Genomic DNA, 25,112 nt, shown 5'->3' with positions numbered 1-25,112 from the left:
GGAAATACTGCTCTTACTGATCAGAATAACACATTTTCACCTGTATGTGTGCATTTCTACTGGATTTTTCTTATACAGCAGTCATGCATGTTGCCAGGGTAAGTATATAGATTAAGGTCAGAAGAGACCATTATGATTTATGTAGTCTGACCTGACCAACACAAGCCATAGTTATCACCCAATAATGTGGTTGAATTAGAGCATCTCTGACGACGGAATTGGGTCCTGTGTGCTTGAGTTATCAAAGGCGGTTTATTAATATTAAATGGCATCCCCTAGTTTTTGATTTTTACTGTTAGACAAGAAAATTAACACTACTTAGTTAAGAATTTACCAGTAATTCAACTTACTGTCAGACTCCTCCTTTTCTATTCCCCAAGAGAGACAGATGGCACAATACTGCCAACTATCCGCTAGCAATAAAGTTGAGAATTTCCCTCTAAGCTCCAGTCTGATCTTCCCTTTCCGTTAGACTTTACCATAGCAAAAAGGTAGAAAAACTTAGAAAAATAACCAGCAGTCCCCTTCCTCAGAGGGTGGATTAGGGAAGAGGACATGACAAACAGTTACTAGTAAATAATTTTCCCTTGTTATACATTTCTTTTCTCTGATTTAGTAGGAATAAACTCCAGGCCAGTTGGTTACAGCATGAACACTTTACTTGATAGTGCTATTAGCAAAATTCTGCCCAAAGGCAAGTGGAGCAGTCAGCAGGTCAAGCTTTATGAATGAGTGCTTGGCTGCCTTATTTCAGAAGCAAATGGCTTTGCCCTCATTGCCCAAGAAATACAACTGCCTCAGGGGATGAGGAAGGCTGGCCTGTTTGTAAACTAGGCAACAACCTCCTTTATTCATCTCTTGGAGGACAGGCTTAGCAGCTGTATTTTCTTTATAGCATCCCTCAAAACAAAAACAAAATTTTTTTAGAATGCACTTAATACCCAAGGAATACAGCTTTCTATTCTGAAACAGCTGGGGCAGGGCAAGAGGCTGAGAGAAAAATAGGCTCACTGATAATGGAATTGCTTGTTCACTTGTAATAAAGTCTAGAAGATAGAACCACTATTTGTCAGGGAGGAGGGAGAGAAGCTCCAAGGAGGATGGGGAAACGTAGTTCCTCAAGCCTCATAGCCGAAGTCACTACACTCATAGCATCCTTTAGGGTGATCCATTTTAGAGGGAACTTGTCTAAATGCTCAAAGGGAGAGGAATCGTATTGAACAAGAGGGAAATCCTACTGAGGACTAAAATGGGCTATAATGGTTTCACAGCCCACTTTTAGTGTCGCTGATCGTGATGTTGAGGGGGTAGAAGGCTTCACATCCTATAAGTACTGTCCTGGGATGTCGATTAATCGCAGGAACTCACACGATTAACTCAAAAAAATTAATCGCAATTTTAAACAATAGAATACCAATTTAAATTTATTATATATATTGATTGCAATTACAACTGTACAGATACAAAGTGTACAGTGCTCACTTTATATTATTTTTATTACAAATATTTGCACTGTAAAAATGATAAAGGAAATAGTATTTTTCAATTCACCTCATACAAGTACTGGAGTAGCAATCTCTTTATCATGCAAATGCAACTTACAAATGTAGGGTTTTTTGTTACATAATTGCACTCAAAACAATGTAAAACTTTAGAGCCCTACAAATCCACTCAGTCCTACTTCTCGTTCAGCCAATCACTAAGACAAACAAGTTTGTTTACATTTCCAGGAGATAACGCTGCCCACTTCTTACTTAAAATGTCACCTGAAAGTGAGAACAGGCGTTTGCATGGCACTGGTGTTGCAAGATATTTACGTGCCAGATGCGCTAAAGATTCATATGCCGCTTCATGCGTCTTTGGCCATCGTTCCAGAGGACATGCTTTAATTAAATTTGTGACTGAACTCCTAGGGGGAGAATTGTATGTCTCCTGCTCTGTTTTACCCGCATTCTGCCATATATTTCATCTTATAGCAGTCTCAGATGATGATCCAGCACATGTTCATTTTAAGAACACTTTCACTGCAAATTTGACAAAATGCAAAGACAATACCAATGTGAAATTTCTAAAGATAGCCACAGCACTCGACCCAAGATTCAAGAATCTGAAGTGCCTTCCAAAATCTGAGAGGAATGAGGTGTGGAGCATGCTTTCTGAAGTCTTAAAAGAGCAACGCTCTGATGCGGAAACTATAGAACCCAAACCACCAAAAAAGAAAATCAACCTTCTGCTTGTGGCATCTGACTCAGATGACGAAAATGAACATGTATCGGCCCTCATTGATTTGGATCGTTATCGAGCAGAACCCGTCATCAGCATGGATGCATGTCCCCTGGAATGGTGGTTGAAGCATCAAGGGCCATATGACTTGTTAGTACATCTGGCATGTAAATATCTTGCGACGCCGGCTACAACAGTGTCATGTAAACGCCTGTTCTCACTTTCAGGTGACATTGTAAACAAGAAGCGGGCAGCATTATCTCCAGCAAATTGCAACCAAACTTATTTGTCTGAGCAACTGGCTGAATAAGAAGTAGGACTGAGTGGACTTGTAGGCTCTAAAGTTTTACATTGTTTTATTTTTGAATGCAGGTGGCTTTTTTTGTACATAATTCTACATTTGTAAGTTCAACTTTCATGATAAAGAGATTGCGCTACAGTAGTTGAATTAGGTGAATTGAAAAATACTATTTCTTTTGTTTTTCACAGTGCAAATATTTGTAATCAAAATATAAAGTGAGCACTACCCTTTGTATTTTACATTGTAATTGAAATCAATATATTTGAAAACGTAGAAAACATTAAAAACATTTAAATAAATGGTATTCTATTGTTTAACTGCAAGATTAATCATGCAATAAATCACTATAAATTTTTTAAATCACATGATTAATTGCAATTAATTTTTTTAATCGCTTGACGGCCCTAGTACTGACATTTCTGAAAGTAGAGGGCTCTTTAACTGAGCAAAGGCATAATGTGATCATAATGTGATCCAATAGTTGGAAGCTGAAGTGACACATTCAGGGTAGAAATAAAACGATGAAGGCAATTAACCATTGGAACAAATTATCCAGGGATGTGGTAGATTCTCCATCCTTTGACGTCTTTCAATCAAAAGAGGATGTCTTTCTAAAAAAGATGCTCTAAATTAACCAGAAGTCAAGGACTGGATGCAGGAATTGCTTGGTGAAAGTCTACAACCTGGTTATGCAGGAGGTCAGACTAGATAATCATATTAAAAAGAAAAGGAGTACTTGTGGCACCTTAGAGACTAACCAATTTATTTGAGCATGAGCTTTTGTGAGCTGTAGCTCTTTCACGAAAGCTCATGCTCAAATAAATTGGCTAGTCTCTAAGGTGCCACAAGTACTCCTTTTCTTTTTGCGAATACAGACTAACACGGCTGTTACTCTGAAACCAATCATATTAAAGCCCTTCTAGCTTTAAATTCTATTGGTACAGAGAAAGTAAATAAGGAAGTGTTATTTACTCCTCCTCACAACACAAGAGCTAGGGGTCACCAAATGAAATTAATAGGCAGCAGGTTTAAAACAAACAAAAGGAAGTATTTCTTCACACAACGCACAGTCAATCTGTAGAACTGTTTGCCGGAGGATGTTGTGAAGGCCAAAAGTATAACAGGGTTCAAAAAAGAACTAGATAAGTTCATGGAGAATAGGTCCATTAATGACTAGTAGACAGGGTGGGCTGGGATTGTGTCCCTAGCCTCTGTTTGCCAGAAGCTGAGAATGGGCGATGGATCACTTGATGATTACCTGTTCTGTTCATTCCCCCTGGGGCACCTGGCATTGGCCACTGTCGGAAGACAGGATATGGGGCTAGATGGACCTTTGGTGTGACCCAGTCTGGCCGTTCTTATGTAATCTAACCAGGTAGATGACAAACTCTGCAGAGATGCTCTCCACTAAGAGTTGAACATGTGACTTGAGTCAGAACTTTGCATGTACATGGAATGTGAAAATCAATGTATATATAAAAACATTGTTATGTGAATCATTATATGAGTTATATGTATAACACATAGCAACTTGCAATACCAGGGTGCCTGAATTGGCATGAGCAGTGAGCATATAAGCAACTACAGTAATACAGTGTAACACTGAAATTGTCTTGTGTGGTGTGATGTGATGGAAAATACACTAATGCATTCACTGCTATTTACACAGTATGAACTTGAGGCAAGGTTGAAAGTGAAACACCAGTTCCTGAGAAAGGAGTTTGGGAATTTCAGGGAGACCAAGATAGAATCACCACCATGTTAATAAGAGCCAAAAAATCACCGTTGTCCTGTTCTGACTGATTTTCCTTGGAAGAAATGTTCGTAACTGGGAGCTGAAAAATTAGGGAGTTTAACCCTCTTAGCATAACAAGACAACTGTGGGGTAGAAACTGAAGGAGCTGTTTTCATAATTAACAGATACCAAAAAAGTTTTATCCCTGGTGTTCTGAGGTGGGATCTCTCCTGCTAAAGCTGTTCCATTTTGTATAACTAATAGGGCTTGAACCTGAATCTCCCACGTCCCAGGTGGGGGCGCTAACCACTTGCCTACAGTGTCATTTTTTTCCTCTGGCCCAATGTTCTTTAATGAGGCATTAGGTATTGCAACACTTAAGTCCCTTTTGTGGCTCTAGCCCTGAGTGCCTTTGCCTCTCTATCTGCTAAATAGGGACAAAACTATTTCCATATTTGTAGTGGTAACAAGAGGCTAAATTCGTCAATGTTTGAACAGTGCTTTGGAAACTTATAAGGTGCTATAGATGTTGTACATGAATTTTCTCTGAGCTAGCAGAAAGGATGGATCACAAAAGCAGCTGTGTAATGTTCACCACCTCCCTAGGAAAACTTGGATTCTGTTCTGTTGGACTCTGGCCTGAATGGAAAGGAAGGCTAAATCCAACTATGGCTTGTGTAACAAATGCAGTGAGAGCAGCAACTCTACCGGAGTCACAAAAACTAATTCAAAGAAATATTCCTTACATAATAATTGCATCAGTGACAGCTGATATAGAAGAAGGGAACCACTGTTTTCAATACCTCACATTCATAAACTGAGAATACAGGGGAGATTTAAGGGATAACAAAGAAATCTGGAAAGTGCGAGATGCGATACAGTATCCTGGGGAACGAAGGCCACATTTCCTGAGCTCAGGTGCTCTCCCAAAATTACACACCTCACATGCTCCCTGAAGGAGATCAACAACTCAGAGGCTGAAGCCAACATTTTCAAATATAAAGGCCCTTAAAGTTGATGGGAGCTGCTGGATGCGTGGCATTTTTATAGATTAGATCACTTATGTGGGTGTCTAAATGTGTTCAGAAGCCCCACTTCAGCACTCGTTGAAAATCTTTGCCTAAGGAATTCAGAAAGTCTAAATAGGAAAGCTCAGGTGTGAGCTTCCTGCCAGGGAAGTTCTCCCCATCCCTACGATGCAATAGCCACCTCCACACTCAGATGCTCCCCCAACAAGTTGGAAGCTGGGTCTCGGGGCACAGCGGGAGAAGGGTGCTTAGGCAGTGGATTAATCCGAGCATCAGAGAAGGCAGGAATATGCAGTTTCACAGGAGGTATGCCCATGCAGGAAGGAGCAGGGATGAGAGCCCGTTATCTCTCAGAGGCAGGCAGCAGACAACAGGCAGAGAGATGAGAAGAGGTTCTGAATTATCTCCATGGTGCTGCAGTAGCGGAGACCCACCGGCCCAGGCTAAGAGAGGAGCACCGTGGCAGGCAAGCCAGAGGAAGTATAGCAAGCCCATGCTGAGAGAGTGAGAGTGCTGCAGAGAAAGGCACAAAACCAAACCTGAGGGAAATCAGCACCCAGGAGCAGGGTATTAACTTATATAGGGTATGTCTACCCTAGGAGGTGTGATTTCCAGTGTAGATATGCATACATGCAACTAGCTTTGCTTGAGCTAGCACCTAAAAATAGTCATGTGGCCATGGTAGCATGTGCTGGCCCCTGGGTAGATACTCGAGTAGCCAGCCTGAGCCACCGCCCATGCCACAGCCCCAGCACAGCTATTTTCAGGTGCCAGATCTGCTTGAGCTAGCTTGAGACGCGTATGTCTACCCCCGCTGGGAATCACACCTCCCAGCTGCTGTGCAGATACCGCCTTAGGTCGCCTGAGAGAGACACAGAAGCTAAACAATGAACCTAAACTCCCACAACGAAGGTCAAAAATTGGGCATGGGGTGAGCCCTACTGACAGCAATAAGCAGAAAATTCACCACTATTGAGAGAAGGAGACTGATCTGAAGCCTAGGGTCCTGCACTTTCAGCTTGCTGGAGGGAAGGAAGAGAATCTGAGCACAGCACTATAGCCCCTGAGAGGCTTGAGATTCAAGCCCTGCCAAGTGGATTGCTGGGCTGCAGAGAGAGTCCAGCACTTCATTTTATTTACGCATCAAAGACCAGAGCAGGGTATTGTACTCAGTTGCTGAGCCTTTTACAGAAGGAGCTAGGTTTCCAAGAGGGGGACTTGCTAGCGAGCTAGGTTTGTGTTTGGTCAAAGTACCTCACAGATCAGCTCTTTCTGCATTTTCGAACTCCTTGCAGGCCAGAGGTCTACCAACAGTACCAGCGTCTTTCCTGTTGAAGCCATGAAATACACACAGGCTGCTGAAAATCACATACGCGACCTTAGTATTCTCTTCACAATGTGGAAATCACCTAGAGTGGTATACATAATGATATACCAAGCACCACCACCGAAACCATCTACTTTGGATGGTCACTGAAGAAACCATGGCTTTCTAAAGAGGACTTTGATACATTAGAAAAAAAAAAAGGAAGAAGCACATAAGCAGGGAGATGTCCATGGAAGTAAATGGTGGAAACGCTTTTTCTGGGCCATGGTACAACATGACTGAGATCTACATCAACACCCTGGTCGATGAACTAGAGGACGGCCGACAGCACAACATTCTTTGTCTTGCCTGCAAAGCTATCATGCACCTGGCTGGCAGCCATAAGCAGCCTTCTAATATTCCCATCACGAAACAAGACATATCTCCCTGCCCCTCAGCAGATGAAGTCCTGGACCAATGGAAAACATATTGTGAAAGCTTGCTGAACCACACACCTGCTGAACGCTGTGCGGAGCTATGTGACCTGGCAAGCTACATAAGTGCAGACCCAGGGACTGATCTTCCATCACTCAAGGAAGCATGAAAGGCCATCCAAAAGTTATGGGATGGACATGCCACTGGACTTGATGGTATTCCACACAAGCTGCTCAAAGGTGCCTTGGAACCAGTCAGCACTGGCCTGTTTCAACTGTTCTTAAAAGTGTGGGCTTCAGGCAGACTACCTTCAGCATGGAGAGATGGTATCACAATGCCCCTGTACAAGTGTGGCAACTCCAGGCTGATATCATTGGTTACCAGTCTCTCAAAGGTCTTTGCTCACATTCCTCTTGGTAGCATGCAGTTGCTCCTTAACAGTCATCACCATCCACAGCAATCAAGTGTCACTGCTGGGTACTCGAAAATGGACGCTTCACTTACCCTCTGGCTTCTGGCTGAACTGCACCGAGAATTTAATTGCCCACTTCACGTCATATACTGACATCAGAGCAGCTTTTGATTTGGTTAACAGGTCAGTACTTTGGTTTGCACTGAAAGGAGTTGGTGTCCCAGATGTTCTGCTAAATCTAGTGCACAATCTTCACACCCATAACAGCACAAGGGTGTGCACTCATTTACAACCTTCATTGCATTTCTACACAACCTCTGGTGTGTGGCAGGGATGCATTCTCATCCCTGCCCTACTCTATCGAGCTATTGACTGAATGTTAGAACTTGCCACTCCACACATTGGAATAAAGATTGGTCAAGAAGTGGCCACCAACAAAACCATGGTGCCTTGCTTGTGGAGAAGCCATGGAATTTCAGTTTTGTCCTTCAAGGTCTCCAAGACTCTGCTTGCACTGTGGGCTTGAATGTCTCATGGCAGAAGACCAAGATCCAGAACATCAGGGCTGGCCCACCAGCACCCTCAGCGCAGGGTGGGTCAAGCCCCATGGACAGTGTTGACGCGTTCATCTGCTTACGCTGCAGAGTGTGAACAGTTGCAGCAAACCAGATGTCCTCTGACGAATAGGTCTTGCTGCCTCCTTCATGAAGTCTGTGCCTCACTTATGGACACAAAAAAGTTTCTGTGCTGATACAACATTCAGGATCTACCGAAACTGCGTACTACCAGTACTGCTATACCTGTCAGAAACCCGGACTCTCTTACAGGCACCTTGGAGAGGCTAGCGGGATTCAATATGCACCATCAGCATCAATTCCTGAACATACAGTGGTTCGACTTCATGAGCAATGTCATTATCTCTGAGAGACCTGGCACTCCTCCAGTCGCTCACTACGTTCAAAAGCAGCATGGCATGCTCTTTGGCCAGGATGTACTAAAACACCCCAACACACCATCCTCTGAAATTCTCCATCGGTGTATGACCCAGCCTGGCACTGTCTCTGGGGCTGCCACAGAGATTTGTGGATTAGTAGGATAGACCCAGTTCTGGGAACTTAGCATCATATAAGGCATTGTAGAGGTGATCAATGGAAGTTAATGTGGCTGGTGCCATGGTCCTCAGTAGATTACACCTTTTTGAGGGAGGAGATAGAGGAGAAGAAAGCACCACACAGTAAAAGGACAGCCTGAGTGGAACATAGAGGGAGAGCAAATGAGGCACTGAACTGAGTAACCATGGAGCCTGGGGTAGTCAGTCTCCACAGCTACCTGGGGTAGCTCCTCTACAGAACACAGATAAGAAGGAAATGGTGGCTGGAGTACCAAGCAGTGCCTTCATCCCACTGCAGGGCTGGCACAAGACGCCCCTACTGGAACCAATGGACTAAGTTTGGGAAAGTTCCTTTCCTGGTCATGCACAGGAGCACAGCACCCAAGACTGAGGCTATGTTAAAAGGGTGTTAAGAGTGTATCTGAGACTCATATAACTTGGTTGTATTAAGAGCTGTCAAATGACCAGAGAACTGCCGGTGAGCAAGCGCAGTAGAACTCCCTGAGGTGCTCATACGCTTTTACACAACATGCTGCGTGTTCCATTTTTGTAACCATATACTAATGAGTCACTACATACCAACACCTTCTGAACAGCCACTCAGACTCTCCTCCCAGAACGTCTATGCTCTCATGTGCTACTACAGGAAGAGCGAGCCCTCTTCCCAATCAGAAAGCAGGCTGCAGGCATGTTAGCCGGTGATCAAATTATTCCACTTCTTGATCCAAACTAACAGTGACTGCTGGGACTTGGTTAACTTCCTGAACATTCTACGCAGCATCAGCCCTCATTCCCACTCTCTCCACTGGTGCGCCACAGAATGACCAGCCACCCACCGCCTACAACAAGTGCACAAGGAGGATCACACAGGGCTGCTGCTTCCACATGTGGCTGGCACTGGGTTTGAGAAGAATGAAGAGGCAGCAAGAAAGCTGCTGCTGGCTGCATCTCTGAACAGCACTTTCAGTGTGACCTGTTGACCCCCTCTACACACATAAGTTTCAATAGTTACAGCGCTGATTGGGAAGAGTCCAGTGTTGTCCCCATTCAGATTTTAAATGCCATAAGGAGAAGTGGGAGAGGCAGGGAGGAGGGAAATAGGAGGGAGGAGGAGGAGGGAGTTGTTAAAATAACTATGCGTTTGTTAAAAATGACCTTTGGTGGGAGTGAGAGAAGCCCAAATCAATCTGTTAGTCTTTAAGGTGCCACCAGACTCCTCGTTGTTTTTGTGGATACAGACTAACACGGCTACTCCCTGATGCTTAAGGAGCTGTGTGTTTGGGGCAGTGGATGCACATGCGACATGAGAAGCAGGGGTGTTCTAAGGCCCAGAGGTGATGAGGGAAAAACACACTTCAGAAGAATGAAACACAAAATATTCATGTAAAATAGAGGGTGCTTCCTGTTAAAGCAGTAATAACTGTATAGTGGGTGAGATTTTATTTTATTTTGTTCATGTTCTTATACTGAACCCATCACTGTGGCATCTGAACCCATTAGCATTAGGTCTCTGAGTTTGCTTAGCCCAAGATACTGGAGTTCCTTTGTGCAGAGGACAACTCAAGTTATCATCTCCTACAATCCTCATAACAGATAGAGTGTTCGCAGGGAGAGAAAAATGGAGGTGATGTTTGGAGCCTGGACAAAAACACCAACATTTCTCCTAGCCCCAGAGGTTACCTGAAGATGCATACAGTTAAAAAACCAGGATCCTTTGGGCCGCAGCAATTTTTAACTTAGGAACTAAACTTGCGGTGGCAGCTTTGTTCCTCCTTCTTGAAGGAAATTATGTAATTATAACTGTAGCCTCTGGGCACCATGACATACAGCGATGGGTCCTCCGGTAATATGGATAATGATGGTAAGGTGCACGGCGCACAGTGAATTCAGTCATGGAAGAACGCTGTCAGATTTCACCCTTAGCTTGCTGAGAGCACAAAATTGTGTAACTTCTTACAAAATGTTTAACTTATGCTACCAAAAGAGAGGTTCCTTCCTGTCTAAATCTCTAGTTTTATTTATAGTATTATGAGACAGGTCATGTCATCACAGTATATAACTTACACCAGTCCTAACTTACAAAAACTAGTTAAGACTATGTGGCACAAAAAAGTTAAATAGTGATGCATCATTTTACCATGACAATTCTGTACCAGGGATAGTAGATTAATTTATTCCTACAGCATATGTTGTAAAGATACTTGTAAATAAGGAGCAGTCAAAGAATTAGATGCTTTATGGGCTAAATGAATACCATGTAGCAGGCAGCACTGAAACAGAAACAGGATCATATTCATATAGAAATATGTCACTTACGTGTATCTTCTAAATGTTTAAGAAATGGGAAGAAACCCTGTTTATATAATCTACACAACCTGGTCTCTAAGGGATTAGACCCAATATTGCCCTATACTCAGCATCTTCAAATCTAATAAAGGACAAAAAATCCGTTCATTAATTCTTTTTCCATTTCAAAAAATCAGACGTGATACACATTACAGATCTCATTTGTAAGAGAAGGCTACAGAAAGACGGTTGGAGGGATGCTCTGCATATATTAATGTTTCATGAAAAATGCCATCAGATGTAAGGAAAAAAATCTAGGTTTAAGATGCCCTCCCACATAAAGAAGAAGAGAAGAGGATTTTAAAGCACTTATTAAATTACTTCACTTGCTTGCTCAAAAACATCAGCTTTCTTGGAATTCAGGACAAGTGGATTATATAAGTCTAGATCGTTTTTTATAAAACATTCTTTCAAAACATGAAGATTTATATCTAAATTAAAATAATTAACAAAACTATGATCTGGATACTGTCCCTTAAAGGAATCTCAGTATATATCAATAAAATGGACTGTTAATTAATTTGTTAATGTTTATATACTTTGAATACTAAGGTCTCAATCCTGCCATTTGATTCACTCAGACAGACCCTTACTCAGACTGTAAGATCCCTGGTGCAGAGACTATCTGTTTGTTCTGTGTTTGTCCAGTGCCAAGCACAACGGACTCATGGTCAATGACTGGGGTTCCTAAATACTCTAGTAATACAAATAATGCTAATAATAATGTACATGGCCCCATAAAGGCACACGGATCAGTATGAAAGATCAGATTACAGGATCAGGGCCGTGAATTGCTTTACAAGTAAGTATTATTGTTATTATTTTGTTAAGAGAGAGTGCTATGTAAACTATAAGGCAAAGAGGAGATATCTATGGAAAATAGACTATTATGCCATAAAAATACACCAGTATGGCTCCAACTATTTAATCAAAATATTACAAAAGCTATTCTATGTAAACACAAAATAGTAGGAAGAGGACTCTATTTTATTAAAGATTGCAAAATGATTAGCTCAAATAACTGGGCTATAGTTCTGCCAACCAAAAAATAACTTATATCAAAGTATTTTTATGAACAAGCTTGTGTTGGTTGGGTGCTTTGCTTTCGTTTTTTATACCGTACACTTATCGGCAAATCAGGGCCAGTCAGTCAGCAATCTGATTGGCTGGTGCTAGCTTTGTCTGACTTAGCTGGAAATTTAAAGAATTCGTGCACGAAGAGGAAAACCAGTGCCTGCAACACAATACAACCTTGTGGACTGGTCATACTTTTGCACTTACTACCAGGGTGGACCAAATTAAGCTTGTAATTCAGTTTCGTGAATAATCTAATACTAAGGTTCACAAACTGATCTTTGCCAGTGCTAACGGGAAGGAGGTCATCCTTGAGAAAATTTCTCTATTAAGATATAGTGCACACTATGAAAATGTTTCAGAACGCTTGGTTTAATATACTGGGCCTGATTTTGATCTCTATTACACCAGTGTAATTACACTTTGTGTGATTGCATTGGCTTCAGTGGAGTTAATAGGTTTACACAGTGTAAGTGGAATCAGAATTTGACCCATGACTGCAGCAGTTCAGAGTCTACAACAGGCTTAATTTAACTTCCATTAAAGTCAATGGAAGATCTACAGGAACTGGATCTGACTTGATACTTTATTAAGTAATAGGAAACCTTGCTGAGAAGGAAGGGGTTTAATTTTTAAACTGTAATAAAAGTATGTGGATCAACTAGTTTACAAAATACAAATTTAATTCCAATAACTCAGTTCCCAGGAATTACCCCAGGCCAGAGGAAGACAAACAAGAAGGAATATACAAAAATAGTTCATTAATAGCTACGAGTTGGCCATACTCACATTGTGCAGCGTTTAAAGTGTTTAGTCACTCCATAGTGAACAGAAGGAACTAAGGATTTGATAACAAGCTGTGAGGAACCTGATAACCCTACTACAGTAATATTTAAAAAGCAGATCTCTAGAGCAGCTGCAGTCATTACAAATTGAAATGGCAGCAAATGTACCATTTGTAAAGATGCACCAGAATTAATTTCCCACAAGTAATATTATACAATAAATTCTACACTACAAAGCAAAAGGACTACAAATTCTTCTAAAAACAATTACTCACTGATAATCTGCAACACTAATACATGCCTTTGGGATTACAAAATTCAACTGTTTTAATTCTTCTTAGGCCTAGTCTACAATATGAAATTTAACCATGGCTTAATATGGTTTCAACAATCCTGTTAGCTAAACCAGGCCTGAAGGTGGTTTAGCCGTAAATGCAGACAAGGAAAAACTACTATCAGCACAAAGTCAGCTAGCACAATTACTGAAATACTGTTCAGATACGGTTAAATGTCATCACATAGTTCAGATCTTAGTAGGGCTTCTACCATACTTATAGCTGGAACAAAATGCAATAGCAAGCCTGGCCACAGGCTTCCGTAGCCATGGTCAACTGCCTTGTGTTCTTTCTGTTGGTTGCAAAGAAAGGGGCAGACTAGTTTTAAGCAGGTTCTGTTGACTTTAAAAGCCTTAATGGAGAGGAACCTCCTCCAGAAGCTTTGCCCTGGCTGGTGACAGTATAATATTATCATCTTCCCTGTAGGGCCCCACTTTCACTCTATGGATCAGCGGGGAATCATGTTTTGGGCTGGTACTTTTGGTAGGTAGCTTGCTCATCCTGGGCACCTATCTTCCCCATTTAAAAGAAAACCAGCATTTTCTCAGAGTAGTTTTTGTCTTGATTGCTCTTCCCCCAATATTTTTATGATACTACATTTACTTGTTTATATTTTGCTCTGTTTTTATAATGTTTAATTGCATTGTTGTTTAAGGGTGGGATTTTCAAAGTTGCCTGAAGGGACTTATGAGCACAAAGTCCTGTTGATTTTCAATGACATTTGTTCTCCTAATTTCCCTAGACCAGTTGTTCTCAAACTTTAGCAACCTGAGGACCCCCATTTTGATTTTAAAAAGTTTGCGGACCCCAAGTGCACAAACCCCTGCTCAGCCCTAGGCCCTGCCCCCACTCCACCCCTTCCCCCAAGACCCCACCCCACCTCTTCCTGCCCCTCTTCTTCCCCACCTTTTTCTGCCCCCCCCGAGCACACCCCATCCCCACTCCTCCCCCCGCCCTCCTGCACACTGCAGAACAGCTGTTCCTCAGCATGCAGGAGGCACTGGGAGCAAGAGGGAGGAATGGAGGGAGGGAGGTGGAGGAGTTAATCAGCTGGGGTCACGGACCCTGGAGTACCCTTGCGGACCCCAGTTTGAGAAAAACTGCCCTAGATGCTTTTGAAAATCCCATCTATACATAAAATCCCAGCCTCAATTAGGTCAATAGGAATTTCATCATTGACTTAAATGGGTCTGAGATTTCACCCTAAGTGATCATCACCCCATAATGCTTCAGCACTGGAGGGAGTGCTGTAGAATTACTACCTTCAAGATTTCATGATTTTAGATATAAGAAAACCTAATTTTTTTAGCCAAACTGCATTATTATATTCAAATCAGCCAATGTGTGACCTTCAAAAGACTCCTCTATTTAAGACGTGAAGAGACATATTTTGCATATTTATTTTAGGTGTTGAATACAAACATATAAGAAGGCCATACTGGGTCAGACCAGTGGTCCATCTAGCCCAGTATCCTGTCTTCCAACAGTGGCCAATGCCAGGTGCCCCAAAGGGAATGAAGAGAACAGGCAATCATCAAGTGATCCATTCCTTGTGGTCCACGCCCAGCTTCTGGCAATCAGAGACTGTTAGGGACACTCAGAGCATGGGGTTGCATCTCTGACCTTCTTGGCCAATAGCCATTGACGGATCTATCCTCCAACAACTTACTAGTTATTTTTTGAACCCTGTTATAGTTCCCTGGCAACAAGTTCCACAGGTTGACTATGAGTGTGTGAAGCAGTACTTCCTTTTGTTTGCTATAAACCTGCTGCATATTAATTTCATTTGGTGACCCCATGTTCTTGTGTTATATGAAGGAGTAAATAACACTTCCTTATTCACTTTCTCCACACCATTCATGATTTTATAAACCTCTATCATACCCCCCCTTTGTTGTCTCTTTTCCAAGCTGAAAAGTCCAATCTTTTTAATCTCTCTTCATACAGAAGCTGTTCCATGCTCTTAATCATATTTTTTGCCCTTCTCTGTACCCGGTACAATTCTAATATAACTTTTTTGAGACAAGGCGACCAGAACTGCATGCAGTATTCAAGGTTTGGGTGTACCATGGATTTATATAGTGGCATTATGATATTTTGTCTTATTATCTATCCTTTTCCTCATGGTTCCTAACATTCTGTTAGCGTTTCTGACTGCTGCTACACATTGAGAGAAACGATGCAGACAGAGTCACTTAGCAATTACGTATTCTAAATGCAACAGGTTCAAATACCATAAGGTGTAACACAGAAGAAAAGGAGAACAGTTTAATAGTTGTACATGAACTTCCAAATTCTAATTCCAATTGTATGTGAGCCACCGCATGACAATAACTCACAGATGCTTATGAAATAAATCTGTGGTAAAATACATCAACCAGTCATTCTCGTATGTATGCTATCATTATATTTACAGTATAAATATTTACAGCAGACTTCTATTGACTGTATATTTTAATTTCTGTTTAAAAGAACAGGTAGATAAGTATTTCTTTTCAACAAAAATATTGCTGGCTGAAATGTAAATGCCAGCTATTATAATTTCAGCAGATGATCGGAATGTACACGCACATAAGTACACAGTCACAATGTTGCTTCCTAATCAGATTGGGCTAGATTGTGAGCAGCCCTGCAAGAGGATTTTCTGCAGGGGCTAGGCACCCTAGTGCAGGGGTGGGAGCATTGTCCTGGCTAGCACCAACAGCAGTATGAAACTCCCAAAAGGAGGCAGGGAAAGGCACGGCCATAGCCCCACTATCCCTTCACATCGAAGGAGTAGAGGTGGTGTAGCACAAAGCGCCAGCTCAACAGACCTGCCACTCCATAATGCATCCCTTGAATCCCCATGAGGGATTCTACCTGCATTTGAAGTTCTGCAGGGCCTCAAACTGCAGCACTTCCCCTCCCATCCTCCAGAGCACAGGCTGCAGTGCCACTGTCAGGCCTTTGTAAGCATGTCATATGCAATGTAAACAAATCAAATGTTAACCTTTGCCTCTGTGTAGCATTTTATGATGACTTCAGTGTTTCCAAAAGGACCCAAGGCTTAGGTACTACAAAGGTCACATGGTCAATTGTTTGCATGGTCTTGTCAAGAAAGAGTTATTTCCGAGTACTATTAGAGTTCTGAAAACACCTTCTACAAGGGACCCATCACTTGAAAGGTACAGTTTTGTCTGAATGTGTTTTAACTACCATTGCTGCACGTAACTTTTAAGATTATTGGAACCGAAAAAGGTCGGAGACTGAAAAATACTCTTCTCTGTTTTTCCAATATGTTTTCTTTGTGCACTTTTTGGACAGCATTTTGTACAGAATCAGTTTCACTGCTTCCCCATATAGTCAATTATATAGTCTATAATAATAGGTGAAAACAAGTCAGGGAGAGGTCACAGGACTTATGACTTGTAGATTTTGTTAGCATGTTGGATAACTGATAATTGATCAAGTGATGATCAATAAGTAGAAGTAAGTTTATAGAATAATCACAAATATGTAGCTCCTTAGCTATGCACCACTGTTGAATTTCTCTATTACATTTCTTAAAGGTCAACTGCAGGTTTTGAAAAAAACCGCAAAACTCTTTTCTAAGATTCTAAATCAGGAAAAAATCCATAACCACTGCTGACTTCTTGATTTCTGTAGCAGAATGAATGATACCACAACTGTCATAAACAAAAGTTTTCCATTCTGAACACCTATTTTAATTCCCTTTGTTTATGGCTGTGATGTCACTTGCTTCTAGCATCGGAAGCAGGAAGGCTGGAACCTAGATTTCTCGGGATATTAAGGAGGTAATTTTGTGAAAATGTAGTGATTACTACATTCCTGAACCACTTTGTGTGCATTTTCCCTCTTTTAAAATTTAACTAAGGAGTCTTTTGGGGTGGTTTTTTGGGGGGAAACCCTTTGCAGCTCACCTCTAAAGATGGGCAGAAAATGACACTCTTTGGAACAAAGCCCCTATAGCTCACATCTTACTTCACAAGAGCAATCCTGTTTTTTCAGCTAAAATACTGCTTCACATTCAAACAGGAGAATAATTGTTTTTACCTTATGAGAACGAGTCTGTCCTTTTCAGATGGATGGTCATCAAGCCATTGGGAATAACGGGCAATGGACCACTCTGCTCTCTGATACACAGAAATATGGACCCATTAAACACTAGTATATAAAAGATATTTGCTATAATGTCAAAGAAATATGCACAATTGTCAGACACAAAGGTAAACTAAATTAAAGTAAAGTGAAGCTGGTTCATCACTATCACAACTGCTAATCAGCAATAAAAATAAACTGGCTCTCATCTAAGAAATTTTAGATGACACAAAGATGTAGATTCACTTAGAATTCTTAGAGGGAGTTTTTTCTCCATCTCCTCTGAACAGTAGACTGGAAGAATTTAACAACATAAAAGAAAACAATAAAACCCTTTTCATGGGCATATTTGAAGTTACGAATTGTCAGCTTTAAAATGAACACCAGGAAAACTCATACATTCATCTGGGAGAATAAAAAAAATTTGTGAGCCCACTTCAGTATATGTTATCTGCAGGATGACTGGTTTTTTGGTTTTTTTTACTTCTACAAACTAACGAAAATATAAAACGAGTGACCTGAGCACCTTCGCCACAAACTTATAAAAACAGAACCAATAAACTGTATCCTGAATGTGGGTTCAAACAAAAGCTAATTAGAGAGGAGGCACTGATGTGTGGCAGAGTTAATCTATTAATGGAATATTTCAAAAAGGAAGATGGCTTGACCTGGTTACCTGAAATGGTGATTTTAATTCAGGTGGTGATCTTGTAAATAAGAACTGAAGAATAATGCTGAATGGAATAATATCTCCCACAGCTGGACTATTGGCAATATGCTCACTAGTCTGGAACAGCAGTGGTCTGGAAAAAGCACAAGTTACACAATATAATCATGAAAGAAAGGAAAAAGATACATCTTAGAATATTATTATTATTTATAGAGTGCCAACACTGTGCTAGGCCTTTTAGAGAGAGAATTATTTCTGCCTGTGCATCTCATTTGTTTTTTGCCACTTTGCATCATTGCTTTGTAATGCAGAATTTGGCAGGTGATCATTTGTACAAGAAGCATATTATTTTAATTAAACAATCTCCCAACATTGGAATGCAAGTTTTATATTTCTATGAAAACCCTCGGTCTAACTATACAGTTCATTATCATAAGAACTAACATCAAATACAATCCAAGAAGGTACAATTTAGCTGACATTAGCATGACAAAATTCACCAAATTGTAGTTACAGTATGAATAAAAATTAAAAGGAAAAACACTAATTTGTTGCTAATTTGCATGTGAAGTTGCCAGAAGGTTTTTAATTAGAATCACAAGCAACAAGAAGTAGGAAATTAATTTAATAATATTATTTGCTAGAGATACTGTGATTGTAACTCACCTGAATGACCTCAACAGCCTATAAGACTTTCCTAGATCAGACACTCGCCTGCAGAGTGGGGCCACTGCTAACTCCATCTGTACAATAAAAAGACTTTTACTTAAATCAGAATGTCCCCAGATGCAAAGCTCTGCATCTAACAATAAGTAGAGGTCATGGGATGGGTCATCAGCATATCAATAATTGCCACATTTGGCGTCAGGAAGAAATTTTCTCCACGCGGCAGATTGACTGGGCCAGGGCTTTTTGCTCTCTTCTTTTCAACACCACAACCATCATACAGCAGGCAGTGATTATGTTGGCTAGAGACTTTCTGGTTCGCAGAGCAATTATGTGAGGGATACAATGAACTTTGCCAATGAGTTTGGTGCGTTGTTTATCTCAATATGTTTAATCTTTACTGGTGGGTTCACTGGTGCAGTAAAGTTCTCCCCATATCCCACAATCTGGGCTAAGATTGGGAAGAAAGGGGATAATAGACAGACGTTGGTGACCCTATTGATGGGGCCTTATTATTGGAAACCGGTCCAGGGCTCCCCCACAAAAGTGGCTGATTCTCCCTCTGGTGAAAGGGCTTGTTAAAGGATTTATGACTGAAAACACACATCCCCACAAAAGACTTGGGCACAAGCCTACATGAATTAGGAGATGACCGCTGGGAACTATTGTCACTAACACACATTAAAGTGTGGTCATAGTCAAAAGAATGTCTCTGTAAAAGTGATAACTTCTTAACAATCTGCTCTGAGTGATCTCTGCTGCCTTCAGTAACAAAAATAAGGTATTTTTTTTTAAAACACTTCTTAGCACTGTGAAATTCTTACTGCCTTTGGAGAGTGAGCTAGTCTCTGTTCTGGTGTGTAGTACATGGTTCACAGAGGACAGAGAACTTGAGTTTCAGCTGCAGAATCTTGATTAATGTTGAAGACGTATAAGCCAAAAAGAACAAATGAACTTTCAGATTTTAGAGTTTAATAAAACAGAAGTTGAAAACACGTTTCTATTAGTAAACTGAGAAAACATTATATGGAGTCACTGAAATACAAGTGACTCCATATAATACAAGGTTCAAAGGGGCAAAGCTAAAACTGAGTAGCCAGAGCAGTATAATGCAAACAACCAGAAACTATTTTTATAACATCTTCCCATTTAAAGAACATTAATGAACTAGCTTCACTGGTGGCAAGACATTTATAACAAGACCTTTAATATTCTTATTATTTCTAATCATGTAATGATATCTGAAACAGATCTATCAAATCACATTTTGACAAAGAGATTTCATAAAGAACATTTAATTGTACATGCGGGATTCTTGGTTACTGTGAGCATGAGAGAACAAAGCAGGCATGGTAAACTGTACTCATGCTTTCAGACAGGTTCATTTCCCCATAGTGAAAACGATAAAAGCAAGTACGGCAGTTCTGATAGAGTAAAGTAGTAATAACAGGGAGATTTTCAAAGGTCCAAATGCCAGTTAGACATTTAACTCTCACTGAAAGTTAACAGGGTTTGGGTGAGATTTCCCCCGCACGTTTTTCTAGCTGCTGGGACTGGCTGGTGGTAGGAGGAAACATCTGCCTTTCAATGAGAGCACCCTTAGGTACTTTGGACAATTCCACCCTAGGCACCCAACTGCTATTTGGACCTTTGAAAATCAAGATATATGGAGCAAACTGCTCCTGATGACAAAGAAGGGAACCAAACAAAGGTGACATCATATTCCGCCTTTTCCTAACACACTTTTCCCTCCAAAGTGGATATAATGTGGCAAGATTTTAGTTGAACTTTTGTTTCCTACTGCAAAACCAAATATTTAAATTCATTAAAACAAATTTCAATTCTCTATATTATACAAGCTTTAGGAATGTCCCTAAATTCATATTTTTTGGTCTCAAGTATTTGAAAGAACATAATTTACTTTAGAATACTCTGTCCCTTAAATGTCAATCTTCATTCATTCTAATTATTTCTATTGCCAGAACTAGACAAACTTTAAAGGCAGCAGATGGCTGCATCGTGAAGCACTAGTTGCCAAAGAAATATTTCTTTGTAAGCTTGGAAGTCTACAGTAGACTCTAGAATTGAGTCATGCAAAGTGGGAATAGAGTGAAACTTATTTGTTAAAAATACACATAAACAACAAACTCAGATTCTCTAGATCTCCAGCGCTACAGGGTTTGTACTGTACCTTGATGCATTTAGTTAAATTCAGAGGAGTAAAAGACTGCTTTTTAATTTGATTTTTTAATTTGTTAGACTGCATTAGATTCGTCAATGAGGGGTGTGTGACAATATTTCTGCTGGAATGTTCATTCTTGTATTCACAGTATGTCCAGTTTTTATATTTTAAATAAAGATTGCTGTCGGCCACAACAACTGGTGCTGGAGTGGGGCCTGTGAATTGTCTGGATGGCATCAACACTCGTTTCAGCCATTGAAGAAAGGCTTTTTCAGGTGCTGGGATTGGCTGGTAGGAGGAAACATCTTTCTGTCCTACCAACAGCAGTCGCACCAACCTTCCTTTCTACAGCTGCTTATAGATACACCTTGTTTAGCTATAACAGCTATATTATGATTTAAAGTTACTGTTTACAATGTGCTAAGATGCACAGTTATGCTGTATGGCAGTGGTTCTCAAACTTTTGTACCGGTGACCCCTTTCACACAGCAAGCCTCTGAGTGTGACCCCCCCTTATAAATTAAAAACACTTTTTTATATATTTAATACTATTATAAATGCTGGAAGTAAAGCAGAGTTTGGGGTGGAGGCTTACAGCTCGCAACTCCCCAGGTCATAACCTCGCGACCTCCTGAGGGGTCCCGACCCCCAGTTTGAGAACCCTTGCTGTATGATGCATTTGCAGGGTTGCATGTATTTTGGAAGGGTCTGGTCTCTTACACAGCAATGAGTTTAGGAACCTTATCTCAGCAGCCTATCAAATTTCTATGCCCAAATATTGAGGAATCCTTGTTCCTTCTAAATAAATTCCAGAATGTATAGTGTTTAAATTTCATTCTCTGCTTTACTGTCTCTATCAATCATTTAGAGTTGCATGTCATGTAAAGGGCAATGTATGATTCTAACGCATATTTTTAATCTCAGAGTGTCTAAAATACATGGAGGTCACTGTAACCCGAGCGACCTTGGTTTTGTTACTAAGTAACAAAACTCTTAGTAATGAGCAGGTTAAAAGGTTGTCCAATGCCCAGCTGATACCTGATTGGAAATATAAATGTCAAGAAAATGTCACCTAAGGGGGCTCGACTGACCCCAGAAAAACCACTTCTAATTTAACTAGCTCTAAAAGTGAAAGGAAAGCTTAGCAGTGCATCCATGGTAGCAAATTATTTTTATTTTTTCAAAAACTCCACCTTTACCAAATATGTTGGTCCAGAAATGAACAGCAGTTAACTTAACAGTAGTCCCATTCTTGGATCTTCTATAAAAGTTCTAAGTCAGCATGAATTGCAGGCACATTCAACCTTTGTAGGCTGTCACACTTTTAAAACATAAGAATTCCAATAAGTAGTACAATACAGGACAGTAAACCTGCAGCACTGCAAATATTTTTAGGCATTAAAATGCACCTTGAGTGTTCTGTTAAACAATGTACAGAAGCACACAAGTTACAGAACATTTCAAGTTGATAGTGCTCATGAGTCTATCTGACAGTCTGTCACACAATTAGCCAAAGTGCCAGAGAGCATCTATAATACACTTTTTTATAATGCAACAAAGTATATGGCATTGTGGGGATTGTATAGAGGTTCTCAGTTCACCGGTGATATATATACTGGAGGACTTGAACTGACTGCTGGTAAGTGGTAGGGCTGATCTTCCCCCTGCTTGCAATGCTAACAAAAAGGAGAGATCCATACTAGAGTATCATCGCACCAAGCATTTTATTTTTTACACAAAGTTTTCTATGGCCCAGTATATCAGATATCCCCTGCCAGGCCTCCTCGCTAGCTGGGTTGGAAGTGCTGCCACCAGAAAAGCTGAACAGCAAATAAGACAGCAGCAGGAGAGGCCCAGCCTACGACCAGCATCCAGCTATTTCTAGTTACAAGTACAACGTAAACAGGAAGAGGAGGTAAGGGGGAGCTAAGAGGAGAGGAAGGGAACACAAGGCAGCTAGACAGGGAAAGAGGAAGGACTCAGAACCAAGCAATTGTAGGTCTAGTTTAAAATCTTTCCTGCAGCACAAAAGCATAGAGATCAGAGAACTCATTCCATTGCACATTCAAGAAGTACAGATAACACAGTGGGAGACAGTGTGTAAACCCCCTCACACTGAGGTAAGAACATACCACTGCCTTTTAGATAAGAAGCAACTCTTATTGTAACCTGATTGATAAAAAAAAGATGCATTTAGAAAGATAAAGGAAGGGGGTATTTTCATAATAATAATAATAATATATATTTATAAGGCACTCTATACTGTAACATCAGATATAAATACTTACTGAATTTAAGAAGTACATCAATATTTATGCAGGAGAAGGAATCAATTGTCCTCCTTGCCCCACATTTTAGGTCATTCTGGCCCCTTTCATGCTCCCACTGAAGTCAATGGAAAATCTCCCATTAACTTCCTTGCTGAAGGATTATGATGCTATGAACTAGCTGGTGAATCCAGGTGGTTTATTCAGCAGCATGTGGCTGAGGCCATTACACAGTTTAGCTTGATGAAGGGGTGAGCCCTGAAGACCACAAGACCTGGGTCCCACCTGTTCTCTAGTAGTAGCCAATTCCACAACTAAGGGCTCTATATGAAACGCTCTGTCACCAGCGTTCTTGGGTTTGACCCTCAGCTATGTCAGCCAAGGCCCCTGTTGAATGAAGCTGGAGGCAGAGGCTGTCTCTGAGATGTTTGGATCCTAAGCTGCTCCTTAGAGCTTGAAAATAAGGACCAATACCCTGAAGCTGACCTAGAATTAGGATAACTAAGTGCCAAATATTTGTGTTATGTTCCCTAACAGGTTCACTCTGCACTATATTACTATTAAGATGCTTTCATCTGAAAATAGGAAGTAGCTCACTGGAAACTGGAATTATCTACTTGATTGAGCTTAGTTCACCAGTCCAATACAAGTTAAGGCAAAAAATATGAGACAGGGAAATTGACCATGTCACCAGCAGAAACACAGACAACATTGTCATTCTTTCAGTATTCACAGCAACCCGTGCAGGCCTTTCACACTCTGTTTATGTTTATTTGTATGCTACACTGCAAAGTAGGTCAGTCCACGACCACAATCAGTGCTGGCACAGTGGGACATAAAGCAATTAAGAAAGGAAAACCATCTTACAGGGAGGTGGCATGGGGGGAGTGGTAGCAAATGATGGATCTAGCACTGAAGACTATTGTTCAGTATTAAAAAGTTTCAAAATGCTGACGAATTTCAATGCACCAGTAATTTGACTGGAAGGTATAGGGCTTTACTGAGTTTGCCTTATGATGAGAAGGGCCCTCATTGATTATTTAGTGGATAAATTTCTCAAGATTCTCTTTCTCGCAGGATGAAATCTTGCAGACCCAACTAAGACAACGGGCAACTGCAATGGGGGGAAAAAGTGCATATTTACCAAGTATCTACATGTTTCCATTAAAAGAGGGAAACAAACAAAATGGAAGCCAGCCCTGGCTAAGTTTACCTGTGCAAAGTCAGCAGCAAGTCGCATTTTCCCACCTTCACCAAGGGGTCTCAGTAGACTGGCATTGCGAATAAAAAGTTCAATTGCTCTCTGAGCAATGGCTTCTGTGTTGTCAAAGACAAAGTCGAAACACTCGAAGTGTCTGAAGTAGTCGCTCATGACTCTTGCTATGAAGCCCTGTAGTTCTTTCATGTACAGAGAACAAGGGACATCTGGTTTTCCAGAGCTGGATAATGATCTGCCAAAAATGTAAGATGCTAAATTCATTTTTATAATACAACTACAAAGTATTCGTTTCTTTTTAATTTTCTTCTTATCCCATGTAGTAATTTTCCTTTGGTGGCATGAGTTACAGCATCCTATGTCTGCTTGGAACAAAGGAGTGTGTCAATCCCTCTGGAACTGCAGTCTAAAATATCTCTTGATCTACCACTGCTGACATCACAAGATAGAGGAAATCACCCCCTCCTATCCAGCTTGCAGACCCTCCATCAGCCTGCAAGCTTTAAAGCTCTAAATCCAGCCCCCAAATTTAAGTGTCCCAGCAGTTTGTATAATATTCTAATAAAAGATCACATAATATCAGGCTACATATCACAAGGTTACTAGTGCAGCCTGTCCCAAGACCAATCTCTGCACAGAATTAGTCTCTTAGATTGTTCAAGTCCCACACCCAGGATTATAGGCACTCTCTTCTAATCAGTGAAGAAACAGAGTACTGCAAGATATAGGACATGGTAATCAGTAATCGCACTCTCTCTCTTTGAATTATAGCCAAGGCCCTCCCAGACGTCAATGGGAGTTGAGGACACATAACATCTTGCAGGTTTTAGTCCACAGTCTGAATCAAAAGACCAAACCGGAGAGTGTGCGCTAGTGCCAGCAGCAGGAAGGGTTGCAAAAGGGAAAAACACCTTTGAAAAAA

General features: G+C 40.8%; 1 protein-coding gene across 1 annotated transcript in view; it reads right to left on the bottom strand.

Moving 5' to 3' along the window:
• COG5 (component of oligomeric golgi complex 5) overlaps positions 1-25,112 on the bottom strand; it is a 304,028-nt gene that overhangs the window by 1,728 nt on the left and 277,188 nt on the right. Inside the window, exons 18-21 of the mRNA XM_074942459.1 lie at positions 24,188-24,425; positions 18,526-18,602; positions 17,866-17,992; positions 17,145-17,224 (exon numbers count right to left, since the gene is read on the bottom strand). Of these exons, the coding sequence (XP_074798560.1) occupies positions 17,145-17,224; positions 17,866-17,992; positions 18,526-18,602; positions 24,188-24,425 (522 nt within the window). The remainder of the gene's footprint in view (positions 1-17,144; positions 17,225-17,865; positions 17,993-18,525; positions 18,603-24,187; positions 24,426-25,112) is intronic.

The sequence above is a fragment of the Natator depressus genome, chromosome 1 (genome assembly GCF_965152275.1).
Source record: "Natator depressus isolate rNatDep1 chromosome 1, rNatDep2.hap1, whole genome shotgun sequence".
NCBI lineage: Eukaryota > Metazoa > Chordata > Testudines > Cheloniidae > Natator > Natator depressus.
The sequence above is the reverse complement of the archived record's forward strand: the minus strand, read 5'-3'. Positions and strand labels throughout refer to the sequence as shown.